Consider the following 13826-nt stretch of genomic DNA (forward strand, 5'->3'; position numbering starts at 1 on the left):
GTTATTGCTGTTTTCCCCTTCCTCTCCTTCTTCACAGAATCACAGAACAGTAGGGGTTGGAAGGGACCTCTGGTGATCATCTAGTCCAACCCCCCTGCCAGAGGAGGGTCACCTACAGCAGGTTGCACAGGAACACGTCCAGGGGGATTTTGAATGTCTCAGGAGACAGAGCCTCCACCACCTCTCTGGGCAGCCTGTTCCAGTGCTCTGCCACCCTCAAAGTAAAGAAATTCCTCATGTTTAGGTGGAACTTCCTATGTCCAAGTTTGTGCCCATTACCCCTTGTCCTGTCAAGAAACAAGAAAACAAGAAGTGGTTAATCACTTCAAGGTTCTTTTACGCATGAAGTATGTACTCCTGTACCGATTAGGATAGAGCTGTGGCTACTTCAAGGAACATCCTTATCATCCTCAAGAAGTTGGCAAACTTACAGTAAACTTTTACAGTCCTGAGAAGACTCAATAGCTTAAAAGGATAATGTGAGGAACGGTCTCCTTGAGAAGCTCACGCCTGTGCAGAAGTGTTTTGGCGCCACAGCAAAATTTAATATGCCTGTGCAAAAAGGCTGTTTGGTCATAGTAAAGCATGTGTCAGCCTAGGTGGAGTTCTGTATTAGGTAGGCAGAATGATGAGACTCTTTTGTGTATAAATAATGGGTGAATATCCCTGGTGAGGTGTGCTAGATTTGTGGGTTTTCCCCCCAGCACCTGACGTCGAATAAAGCAGTATCTCCTCTCTAAGCTACTTTTCGTTTCAAGAGCTTTTATTTCAGGTAACAAGATCATCTACTTGGAAGAGGAAGGAGAATCTGTAATATTGTAATTATACTTAAAGTGATGCTTTCGTGATGCACTGCAGAACTGAATCATTAATAAGTTAAATTTTCCCTGTGATACCAAAAAGCATTGCTTTCTTATTTGAATTTGGGATATAAGGAAGAAAAACGTCTTTGGTTACAAACAAGCTTGTGTTTTCAAATGAAAGCACGTTTCCCTCATTTTCATTGTCTGCTTCAGGCATGACAGAGATGCCTTATTGCACTGCTACAGCTTAAGGAATAGAGGGTGATATTTGTCCCAGCAGTATGCAGTCTACATTTGCAGTAAATATGATGCCTCTATCACATCTGCCCAACACAGAAACTGAAGAACACAGACCCCAAGCCTTATATTTGTATTTTTGTCTGTAAAAGCTCAGCTACTAGAATCTGAACAGCCAGGCATATCTGTTCCCACTCAAAACAAAGCCCACACAATCCCCTTCAGTGGCAAGCCATAGTCGACTAACAGGCACCATAGAGCTGCTCTCTCTGCAAGCATCAGCTCAGGACAGACTAAACAAATTGACTATGTGGGAGCTGAGAAAGGGAGCCTCTAGCCTTACCCACGCTTCCTACTCTTGCAGTAGTTTTGGGGGAAGAAAATAAAGAAGGTGGAATGCAAAACTGTTTGATGAGGAAGACGAAAATGACCTCCACCGTTACCTCAACACCCTCCATCAATCTCAGTCAGATACAGAGTAAAGAGCCAGATCTTTAGCAATATGCAGGAACATCGCAGCCTGGTCCTTCTCACCCTTGCACACCTGCATCAGTCCCTATCCCCGCCCCAGACTCCAAAGCCCCGGGCTCCTCAGCTCCGGCACTGCCCATGCCCAACCCAAGGCTTCCTGACACAAGCCCCACACTCTGTTGCACACGGACTCATCATGTGGCCACCACCAACCACTGGCAAAACCACATGCATCCCAGAGAAGAGGGCAGCGGCCTGTGCTAGGCTGCAGAGCAGGGAGGATCAGCCCCGCAACTCCAATAACAAACCAAAGCTCAACTGCAGACACTACAGTGCTACACAACAACTGCTGCTGCTTAATGCCATCTTTTTGACGCCAGCAGTAAGGAAAATGGAATCACTGGTGTAATGGGAACAAAGACTATTTGCTCATCATTTTGAACAGGCTTCCTTCTGAAAGGAGTCTTGTTGAAAGGCAAAGAAAATACAAAAACAGAGGAAAAAACAGAAGTTAAGCAAAGGTCAGTCAAACAGACACTGGAAGGAAGGAATGGGCACTCTGTATCATCTTCCTTTTGTTAAAGAGAAGACTATACATTGTTTCAATATCCCCTACCGGAAAAATGAACATTAAAAATATTAACATTTAAAAATTACACTGTGCTTATTAGCAGCAAATTACATAACAATAAAAAAATTACTTAAAACACCATTAAAATTTGCTAATTCTATGCAGGAAATTGTTATATGACATTCCCAAGCAGTTACCCAAACTAGGATCAAATGGTACAGTCCCAAACTAATTAAATAGTACAAAATCCTGTTTCCCTTACGTGAGTTATCAGTTTAGTACTCTGACAATCATAGGTTTGTTAGGAAAGTTAATGAACAAATCAAACCCTTTTGTTATTTCATCAAGAGCAACTACTACCCTCAAAGGCACGCTTCACACCTGATGAGCAGCTTAACAGGGAACTCTATCACCTGAATAGGAAAACACAGAGAAGTCAAAACTCTAATTAAATCTAATGAAGCATAGAATGGAATGTGCTATATGTTTAAGAACTCTTTCTTCAACTATTGTAGTCCTTGAAATACCAGCTCTTGACAGTACTGAACGGTTCAATATTATTAACTTCATTATGTGTTTTAGTGATATGCTTTGCTTCTGAAATCCAAGGACTCTAAATGAACAAAATTTATGTGCAGAAGTTTGTTGTTGGTTTTGAAAGTGAATTAATTCATTAATATTTCAGATATATTTTATACTGGAAAATAGCATCCAGTCACAGAAAACACAACTTATTAGTGACAAAGTATTTTAGACATTATACAGATCAGTGTCACACATGTTCTTCGGTTATATTAATAACATTTAACATAAAAGTCTTCAATTGAATTTACAAACTACACAACAGTCTTCTCCATTAGGTAAAAAAAAATCATCTTTTGGATGCTATTGTTTTCTTAAGAGTCAGCATAGAAAAAACTTTAGAACTTCTGCAAGCTGCACATTACTTTATCCTACCACACGCGTGAGAAGCGGCATGGAAACAAGAATTGCAAGGTAAAGGGTTTATACCTGCAGCTAGAGTCTACAGACCCTAGAGGGGAACCTAGGTTAGTAAAATCTCACTACTCAGAAAGCATTCAGTTATATTTGTTTTCAAACAAAAAGATCTGCATAAGTTGTGTGTGTGTCTAATAATGGAAAAAGTCAGGACAGAACAGGTAGGAAGCTCAAGCCACTATTATAATACAAAGGATGAAACTGCTTCAGAAATTGGAAACATACATTGTTCAACACTGCTTACTTACAAGGCTGTTATTCCAAGGTCACTGACCATTAAAATTAAGTTTATTTCACAAAGCAATCTGTTTTTACAGGTCTTAATCCTATAAACACTATGTTGTCTTGTCAACAGACTGCCATACTAAGAACACACAATCTTTTGTACCAAGATAACTTTATACTGTTTTTTCTGTTCAACTGTAAGAAGGAGCATTGCTCACTTGATAACTTTGCTAGCTTCAGCACATTATACGATATATTTGGTTAAAACCTAGCCTGAATTCCTAAACCTAACATGTGCCTAAAAGAAGTTCCTAAGGAACAAACATGGTGATGCAGAACTGTTACCTAGAAAAATCTTGCAGTTTTTGAGGACTGAGAAAACAAATAACAGGGCAATTAACATCTTTCATGCTGTTAAATTTAGCTAAGAACTATGTCATGTTCTTCAGCATCAAATATTTCCCATGTTTCTGCATCTTAGGAAAACAAGAAGCCATGGGATTATAAGAAAGGCTCATTTAATATGTGTTACAGAGACTTTGTTATCAAGAACATTAGTAACTAGAAGATCTCCAAATCGTGAGCATTATCAATTTCAATAATATCTTCAGGTTCCATCTTTGCTTCATGATGACCCTCCTGTAGATCATCCAGGGAAGCCAGAGCCTCATTCGTATCGCTAGCGAAAGTCTCACGAGATGCATCGTCGTATTCTTGCAGGTTAAGCCCTTTAATAGCTTTTTTCATTTTCTTTCCTAGAACTTGTATTCTCCTCTTCTTAGCAGCTTTTTTGTTTTCATACTCCTTTTGGTTTTCCAGATAGAATATTTCCTTGAAAGAAAGCAAAAATCAGTTTGGAATATTCATTTACTAGTGTTTCCTAAAGAAAACATGAAGAAGTGAAAAAAAAATTACAAATACTGTTCAATAGTATTCAACTAAGATACACATTATTCATAGTAGAAGTATGAAGATAGACTGCACTTAAGAAAAATGCCCCATAAATAATTTTATTACATAGCTTCTCAGCGATCTCAAAGTATATGGAAATAAGTATCACTAAGCTTTTGTTTCAACTTTGCTGATGATACAAAACTGGGAGGAATGGGTTCCTCCAGCACCAGAGGGACGTGCTGCCATACAGAAGGACCTGTAGAGAAAATAAAACTAAAGGTTCTATGACAACTTGAGAAAACTTTCCTCAAACTGAAATTTGAGTCTGGTCCCATCATCTTTACTGTCAAACATTTGTGAACCCCATCAACATCTTCTCAACTGCAACATGACTGTTGCAAGTTTCACCCATATTTCAAGGGGGAGAATATCATGTAGCAGAGCTGCTGCATGCCTTTCTTTCCCTGCTTATTTTTTAAAAAACTTAAGTTGTCTACAGAAAACATTAATGCTTTTATTCTGCTGAAAAGCTGCAAGTGCTGAGGACATGCAAATCTGTGAGAGTCGTATACGTGACAACCTCCATGATGACAGGATTACACATGCTTTTCCCAGGCTCTTGCTTACACCTACTGCTATAACAACCATGGTCAGCTAACTTTTATTTGCCCCATTTGAGGGTTGGAAGCAGAAGGGCGCAGAGGGGCACCTGTTGGGAGGAAGGGACTGGATAGGTGATCCAAAACTGACCAACAGGGTATTCCATCCCTTCTGCCCCACACTCCATATAAAAGCTGAAGGATCAAAGGGTCAGCTCTCTTTCTTCAATTGCCGGCGCCTGAGGAGGACTCTGTTTGTCTACCTTTAATTCTGATACCAGCACTCCTGACTCCAGTTTCAGAATCCAGTTCCCGTCCATTGCTGAGGCCAGTCTGGGACTTACCCAGTGCTGGCCAGTGATGCGACCATCATCCTGGGAACTTGATACCGGGCTTCTACATATTTCATTATTTTCTTTTTATTTTATCAAATACTTCAATAAACAAGTTTTGCTTTTTTCTAAACTCATAAGTCTTTCTCTCACTCTCCCTCCTACAGAGAGAGGAGGGGAAGAGCATCCGTCATCTGTCTCAGTGGCCACTCTGGCACAAACCGTGACACGTGTGAATAGCAATTAATCAATTTTTTTGTGGGTTTTCTTATTTTTTGAATGTGAAAAGCTGGTTTCTTTGGAACATAGAGTTAAACATGCTAGGAGTTATGAGAACGTGTCAAACAACATTTGTAGTAGGAAAAAAAATTTACTTTGGACAATCATTTGTGCTTTTGACAATTTTACCTTGATTTGTTCTTCTTTGATGCTAGGTGTGTTCTTCAGCAGGTTTAAATAAACGCCCCCTGGTGTTCTTCTCCTAGTTCCGTTCTTAATAGGGAAAGAGTGAATTACTAATAGCAAGCTTAATACTAAGTGTTGATATAAAGATAGTACTGAGACAGAATAAAAAAAAAGTTATGCTGTGTTAGGTAACGAAAGAAAACAGAAGCAGTATTCTAGCTACTCTCAAAACTATCTGCAATAACGTATATACTAGGTTAAATATTCAGAACATTCCTAACACATAAGTCCAGCAAAATGTAAAAAATGAATTTGACAAAATTATGTAGATCTCAGGTTTCTTTAAGTTGTGCTTAGCAGTTCTACAACTTAGTCGCATACCTGCAGGATTTTGCATTTCTACCTAAGGCATATGAAACACAACATGTATTTTAAAGTTTCTCCCCACAACAGTGTATAAGGGTGGCGGTGCAATGGGCCATATTGACGCATGAATAGACTCAGCTTTGAAGCCTCTGTAAATTATTAAGTATTAATTATCACACCATTAATCAATTACTATTCATAGTATATCAAGTTGAACTGTTACTCCAGTGCTTTGCTATTTATTAAATGTGGTATTTTTCTGCTAAATAACAAAGTAAAATACAATCCAAAATGGTATGAAAAGAGAAGGTGAATGTTTAAGTGTGTTCTTGAAACAGCAGATGCACAAAATCCCAACCAAGAAGAACAGTATGATCTGCCTTTCAAATGGTGCACTCTGGTGTGCAGCCAAAGGAACCTGTGCCACCAGGAGTTGTGCCTTTTCACATCCTTGGTAAACACTTGTTAGTAAGTACTTTAATCTTTCAAGACAATAGACTGCTTCTAAGACAAGTTGCTAGCTGGAAAGTGCTTGCCCCTTTTTTTTTTTTTTTTTTTTTTTTTTTTTTTTAGGGGGTTGGTGTGTGTGTCCTGGGTTTTTAAATTTTTTTCCCCCTCCCCTCTGCTTCCAATGATGGAACTTAAAAGATGTAATTTATAAACAAATGCCTGAAAGTACTCACCAATTCCCTTCCACTTCTTTTTTTTTTTCTTTCTGAACTTTTGCAATAAGGCTCATCATTTAATAAAAACAAAAACATGCCAAGAAATTGATAACCTAACCATTAAATATAGGACTTTTACCATGATTTTTAACAGAAAGCAGTACTCAGTTTTGCTCTATTGATACATAAGCCAATGGTTCTCTAATAAAGCTAACAGATTCTCTTTTGAAAGTTATTCTTCAAATGTGACACTACAAATGGTCACTACTGAGTATGTTGACCTCTGATGGCATGCTGATTAAACCAGTAGAAAGGTTGGGGCTGTCAAGCATCCACATGACTTTCTGAAGAAATGTACCAGTGGCTTCACCTGGAAGCTTTTCATGACAAGCTAATTTTACTCAAGCTTCAGAATCCTTCACTCTTAAGTCTGTCAGGAAAAGATCCCAAAGGGAGGCAGAGTAACATACAACGTTATCACTGCAAATCAGATCCTTATCTCAGTACAAGAAGTTGGGCAATTTCCAGGTTTATTCACCTTGTTGTTTACTCAAATCCTGCTGGAAGGTTACATTACTTTCATGGGGAGGGAAGGCCATGAAACTCTTGGAGAACCTGTCCAGCATGAAAGCGGTGCAACAGCACTACCTCAATATTCTACATGTAAAAAGTTGTGTGTCCCCCCACCCCGCAAACACACAATATCACATTTTTCTTACCACTATGAACAGTCCACCATTTTGTTCCACTTCAGCTGTTTCCATAAGCAGTTCAATAGCTTTTCTTTTCCCAATTATTTTTACTACTCGGGCAATTAAATCTTTCTTTGGTTCACAAAGCCTGAGCAGAGGGGGGAAAAAAAAAAAAAAAGAAAAAAAAAGGCACATTTATTGTCAGTATCATTTCTCGAGTAAAATTGACCATGCAACTTCCATAATGAATAATTCATTCTGTGGAACATAAACCTGCTAAAATGAAGCAGTCTATACATTTAAGTATGTTTCAGTGCCTTTTTGAATCAGATTTCAAAATACTGAGCTTCTGAGGAAGTTTTTTTCTAAAGCATGCATTTAAAAACATTGTTTCAATGAAAATACACTGAGTGATTATTTTTCTTCTATTGATGTGTAAAAGATTAAACCAAATATGAAACTGCAAAGACCTGTATAAATCTCTGAACTTAAATATAAAAGTCTGCTGTGCACTTAACAATTAAAAATACAGCACCTTTTACAGTTAAACCAACAATTATTTGGAGACAACAATAAGTGTGGAAGTTCCCCTGTATCATGTGCCATTCAGAGAAACCTACATAACAAAAAAGAAATCAGTCTGCTGACTAATCTATGACAACTTATAAAAAAAACTTATAAAAACAAGAACAAAATTGCAATATTTCAGAGTTAAATTGCATTCTTTTGTTAGCAACAATGTTCTCATACAGAAATTTTCATTGTCAGTCTGCATGACAGGAGAGGCTTATATAGCATCAATTCAATCAATGTGCCAAAGTATGTTCTCCCATTGGAAAACACTGTAAACACAGAAATCCATACCACTTGTCCAGACCAAGAGTTCATATGCTAAATTCTGATTTTTTGATGACAAAGCTTCTCATTAAGCACAGTCCCAAGCGCTACAGCTCAGTGATTTTACAGTTTGGGGACCAAGAGACCACCATCATCACCAACATTTCCTTAAGACCACTGTTTAGCCTAATTGGATACGTTACAATGACTGCATAATAGGTATCTGACCACAAATGTGAACAACTATTTAGAGCAAACAGGCTAGCTTCAGCTGCATAACTGAAGTTACCTGAAATTAAATGTTAAAACTCACACTTGAGTGGCAATTGTCCAAATCAGGAAAAGGATTACCCAGTCTGCTTAATTTTACACTTTGCATTTAATGTCTCTGAGTTCAATGAATGATAAGGCAGCAGAAGGTAAACACTGTCTTAAATATTTATAGAACTGATTCCTAAATTGTGAATTACTGGAAGAGATGGAAGTGTTTCTCTAAGATGCAGAGAACTTTAAGATAACCAGGATTCCTTAGACAGCTGGTTAAATAGACCTTTTGTTAGTAGCAGCAGCATCTTAGACAGCCAAATCCCCACTCAGTGTTCATCCTGGCCCTGTACAATCCTCCTTTATGCATGCTTTAGCAAGCAGCTCTGCACTGCAACAGGAACTGAACAAGGTGAAGGGCAAAAAATGGCACAAGATGGTCAGAAAAACTCTTTGATTTCAGTTCGCTGTGTGGACCAGCACAAAAAAAGGTTATGAATCCAACATAGCATAGCACAGCTAAAACAATAGCGCTGCCTGTGATGTGTATAACCACAATCCTACTGATGCAGTTCAGCGCAACTATTCCTATAAATGAGGCTTCTGCCCTATTTTGATGAAGGGCTCAATAAAACAAAGAAAAGTTTATTACAAGAGAAATGCTCAAAATTTTCCAATTCATAAACAAGAAACCACCAAGAACTAGTAACCGCAGTAATAGTTGTCTAATTGCTGTATTTCAGCGTCTGGCAACGCTAAGTATCACACATAAGAAATCAACAATGATCAATAAACCCAGGTTTTAAATCTTCTAACTATTGTTCCCTATTTAACATAATTTTCTTCCCTTGCACCACTGAAAAAGGATTGTGGCAGTTTAAGTCAATCTAATTAAGAATGACTATAATCCCACGCCCTCCCTCACACAATCCGTCCAGTGCTGCCAGTGCCAGCTCAAAGGAAATCGTGCCACAAATTGGTTCAGGAAACAAATGTGTCTGCAAACTAGCTCTGTAAAAAAAGCAACAGGCTTTTGGACAGGTAAGTTTTCTGACTCAGCTCAGTGTACAATAACTAAATTAGCAGGATCATGAAAAGAACTGGATGGTGGTAAGAGTGCATACAGCAACACTGGCTTCCATAAATTAGCACAGAACTGCAGCTCAGTTTCACAGTACAGAAAGAGGCAAGGCTTGATTTCAGTGCTGGTATCTAACCTTGGTGCAGCCCCTGCTTAAAACAGCAGCAAAACATTTCCACATAAAGAATATGTGCATTTCAGAAACTGTGCTCTCCAAAACACTACACCACCTGAGCCATCTACAATTTCAAAGTTTTATAACTTCGCCAGATTTTCATGGTGACCACAGCAGGTGTTCATTGGTGTCCAACTCCCAATACGCATCTTTATTCACACGGTATTTCCTAAAAAGGCCACTACTAAATCTGTATCATGAGAAACAATATTCTTCCTTGCCCTTGATCTGAAATAACAAACTATTTTGGTGGATCTTAAAAAAAATAAACAGTCTTACTGCATGCTTCTGCACATACCAGCCATAATACTGCATTTTAATCCCAAAATTTTGGACATGCACACAAGGCACTCATGCTTTTTGTAATCTGATATGACATCTTATGTATTTAGCAGTAAGAAAGCTTTTTCCCCCAACTCTTTCCCATCAACAGTTTACCAATACTTATGGAAGTAAAGATACACTGTTACTAAACTCACCGATAAGCAATTTCATCTGCCACTTTTTCCTCTGAATCTTCTTCTGTTATCTCATACCTTCCTTTATATTTCATTTCTTGTCTTTCACCCAGTCTATCTTTCACAGGCCGCTTCCGCTTGAGAAAGCCTTGCCCATTTTCTTCTTCTACTGGCAGTGTTTTCTTGTCATCATGCATGTATTCATCCAGTTCTTTATCTAAAGTCTCTGCCTCTTTTTGCTGAGCTTCCTTCATCAGCTTTTTAGCCAATAAATAATTGTAAGTCTCAGACTGCCTGCTTCTGTCAATACTACCATCCATGCCTAGAATCCCAAGTTCAGTAGCCACCGCATCCTGATTTTGCTCCTGGAGCACCACACCCCAAATGTTGTTGACCTTCTTGCCACCCAGAGCTGTTTGTTTTTGGTGGCTCTGGCTAACCTGAAAAGGCTCAGATTTAGCAGGAGAAAAGCTGAAACATTTCTGTCGTTTTCGTTTCCACAGACAGCTGTCATCATCAGATTCAGAAAAGCTTTCGTCACTTGAATCCACACTTTTGGTTGTCCGATAAGGAACACTTGGTGCACAGGATGAAATGCCGCTCTGGAATGGTCTGCCTGCATCATTGCCATCATGTGATTTCTGAAATGAAACAGTACATGACCATTAATTTAATTACTCTTGTAAATTAAAAGAACCATCAAGTCATGCCAAAGATTTGATTAGCTAGTAAAATTAATTCTGACTCGTGACTGTTTGGGCAGTCCTCTATGAGCATCTCTTGGACTACAGCTGACAGAAGCATCCTATGAAACTCTATAACAGCATGGCTGCTATAGAAAACACCAGGAATCACTAATCTACTTAACATCATCTTTGTTGAATGGAATTATGAGACTAGAAAAGCTATTAAAATTCCCAAATCAGACAAAGACACAACATGCACAGCAGTTCTAAGAAGGTTAAAAAACCAAGCCACCATGGCAACTTAACAGAAGGGTTTTTTAACATCAGAGAAATGATTATTCTCTCCAGAGTCTGAAAGGGGTCAAGACTAGTGGTCTGCAACCACAACAGTGTTCCCAGAGACTCAAGAGAGAAGAAAATGTGACCAAAAACCCCAAAATCAAACCCACAAAACTTGGATGCTGCTTGGACTTTGAGAAGCTAAGAGTGTATTGGGACTGTGGTTCAATCAGGACAGCACATGACCAGCTGGGGACAGTAGTACCTTACAGAAGAACTGGGGTCTGCTTCCTTTAAACCAACAAGACACCACAGACTCATCACGGCTTCTTATTAATTAGGACAAAATCCCTAAAGATTTCAACAAACTTTACAACAAAAGTCTCATTGCTATAAAAATATTCAAGAAATGATGTTTCCCCACATACACCTGACAGATAAACTAAAATATGAAAGCGAAAGCTGCTCAAACCTGCATAACCTGCAAAAGCACCATGGGTAACATAACCCAAAATTCTTATTCCCAAATGCTGCAAACTTTGGCCACATCATCTGTGCTAATTTGTGGTAAGCATTTTCCTTGCCCATAATTCCAGCTTTTTCCTACCTGACTTCCTATCATAACAGTTATATGCTGACCTGTGATCTTTAAAAATAAGATCTCTTCCTTCAGTTTCAGGTGAAATAAAAATTCTTTAACCTTACTGCTTTCACCAACACTATGGCACCATTTCTTCTTCCTATTAGCAAACAGAAAAACGAACTCTTCAACTTGTTTTATCATGTTGTGAAATACAAACCTATAATTTAAGATGTACTCCATAGTGCAAAACACTAACAACTCCATAAATTGAAAGAAAAAAACACCAAAACCAAAACAGAAACACGCCTGTGCTACACATCCCAGAACTATATTGCAAGTAAATCAAAACAACTAAAGAAAAAAAAAAATCCTTACACATACAGTGTCCACTGATTTATCTTATTTTGAAATATTTTTCCTGCCCACGCACCACTATAAATTCCTCATAAACTTCACAACACACTCCAACAATATGAGACACCTGGAAATAAACAGCATCTCTTCAGCAATTCACGGATGTGAAACGGTTGTCAAGTCAAGGGAAAGCAGCAATGGCCACTGGGTGCTTTTCACAACGCCTTGTTCCTATTGTTCTTGAAGGGAGCCGCGGCACTGCTCAGCCCTCGCTCTCCTTTGCTCACCGACCTCAGCGCCCGGCAACAACAAAAGCCTCTCCAGCCCCGCCATGCCGTTTCCCCGCACAAACGGGCACCGAAGGAACAAGCCGGCTCCCGGCCCCAGGGCAGGCAGGCAGTCACTCCCGGGGAAGGGACCCCTGACCGGGCCGTACCGGGGCCCCTTTTCCCGCAGGCGCCGAGCACTGTGGCCCTCTCGCCGCCAGGCCTTCCGCGTCCCCCCGCCGGGAACAGCGCGGCTCCGGCTGGTGCCCGGGCCCTGCCGCTGGCCACCTCCCCTTCCTCACCTGCTGCGGGTCCCCGGGGGAGCCGACGCCGGGCATGTCGGAGTCCGAGTCGGAGAGCTCGCCGTCCTCCACCTCGCCCTCCATCCTCCGCGCCTCCAGCGCCATCGCGACGCCGGCGCCTAGCGAGGGGCGGACGCAGCCGCGACGCGCGGCAGCCCCCTCTCACCAATAGGGAGAGCGGGCGGCGGCGACGCAGGAGCGCGGTGCGTGTCGGGAACGCCGGCCAGCGGGCGAGGAGGGGAGGCTGGGAGCGGAGGCCGGACGCCATCTTGGCGGCGGCGGAGCGGGGAGGGGGCTGGCGGAAGCGGGTCGTGCCGCCCTCCCGGCTCCTTGTCTTGTCGCTGCGGTTGTGGAGATGATCGATGCTGCACAAATGTTATGGTTTGATGAACCCATAACGTTTTATTGCCGTTTAGACAATTATTCTGTCACCCGATGACCCCTCCCCACCCGGGATGGGGAATCGGGGGAAAAAAAACCAAGAAGGACCGAGGGTCGAAATATAAGTAGATTGAGTAGAGTAAGTCTAAATAATTAACATTGGTAATACAAAAGAACCAGTATTGATCTCGAGACAAGGATTAAGCTCAGCCCATTCAGCAGGGAGCTGTGCACTCCCTGAAGTCGACAGCAAACGGTCAGACCTTGAAACCCCCATCCCATAGGTGGCTGTAAAGTAAAGAGTGCAGTTTTCCCAAGCATTAGAAGAGACTTTACTGCAAAGTGACGTGACTGAAAGAAAGAAATCCTGTGTCACTCAAACCAGGACAACAAAGACGTTTAGATGAAAATCTGTCCTGGTCAGCTTTACCAGGGCAACAACAGGAAGGTGGTGTATTAGCGGCTTAGTAAGATGACCCATTTTGATCTCTACAGCAGATTTTTGAGGTATTTTTTCACAAATACTGTAAGAAAAGCATTTCCTTCTTATACGGTGTCACTCAAAAACCCCCAGAAGCCTGGAGAGGCATCTGTTTCCTGCTGGCGGGGATTAAGTGACCTCCCAGCGTCCATTTAAACCTAAATTATTGTGTAGTCCTGTATGTTAATTTACGTATGACTGAAGCCATCATTCGTGCACTGTAAAGCTAAAATGTCACTCTCCGAGGGTGTATCTATGGATCCATAACACAGGGCACTGAATATTAGGTTATGGTTTGATTAAGGGATTGATAATCTGAAATGGACCTGTTTTTATTTATCACAACAGTCCAATCCTGTTCAAATCAGGCAAACTATTAAATCAGTGAAAAATAATAATCTCAGACTGATTAGAATAAAG

The 13826-nt window shown here is 40.4% G+C and overlaps 1 protein-coding gene across 1 annotated transcript; it reads right to left on the reverse strand.

Annotated features, from left to right (window-relative positions):
• Positions 1-754: 754 nt before the first annotated feature.
• Positions 755-12703, reverse strand: PHAX (phosphorylated adaptor for RNA export). Its single transcript, XM_074570066.1, has 5 exons — positions 12545-12703; positions 10096-10715; positions 7287-7407; positions 5540-5623; positions 755-4137 (listed from the first exon to the last, which is right to left on the reverse strand). The coding sequence occupies exons 1-5, from the start codon at positions 12647-12649 to the stop codon at positions 3868-3870; spliced, it is 1200 nt and encodes a 399-aa protein (XP_074426167.1). The 5' UTR covers positions 12650-12703; the 3' UTR covers positions 755-3867.
• Between the last annotated feature and the right edge of the window lie 1123 nt (positions 12704-13826).

This window comes from Larus michahellis, chromosome Z, assembly GCF_964199755.1.
Source record: "Larus michahellis chromosome Z, bLarMic1.1, whole genome shotgun sequence".
NCBI lineage: Eukaryota > Metazoa > Chordata > Aves > Charadriiformes > Laridae > Larus > Larus michahellis.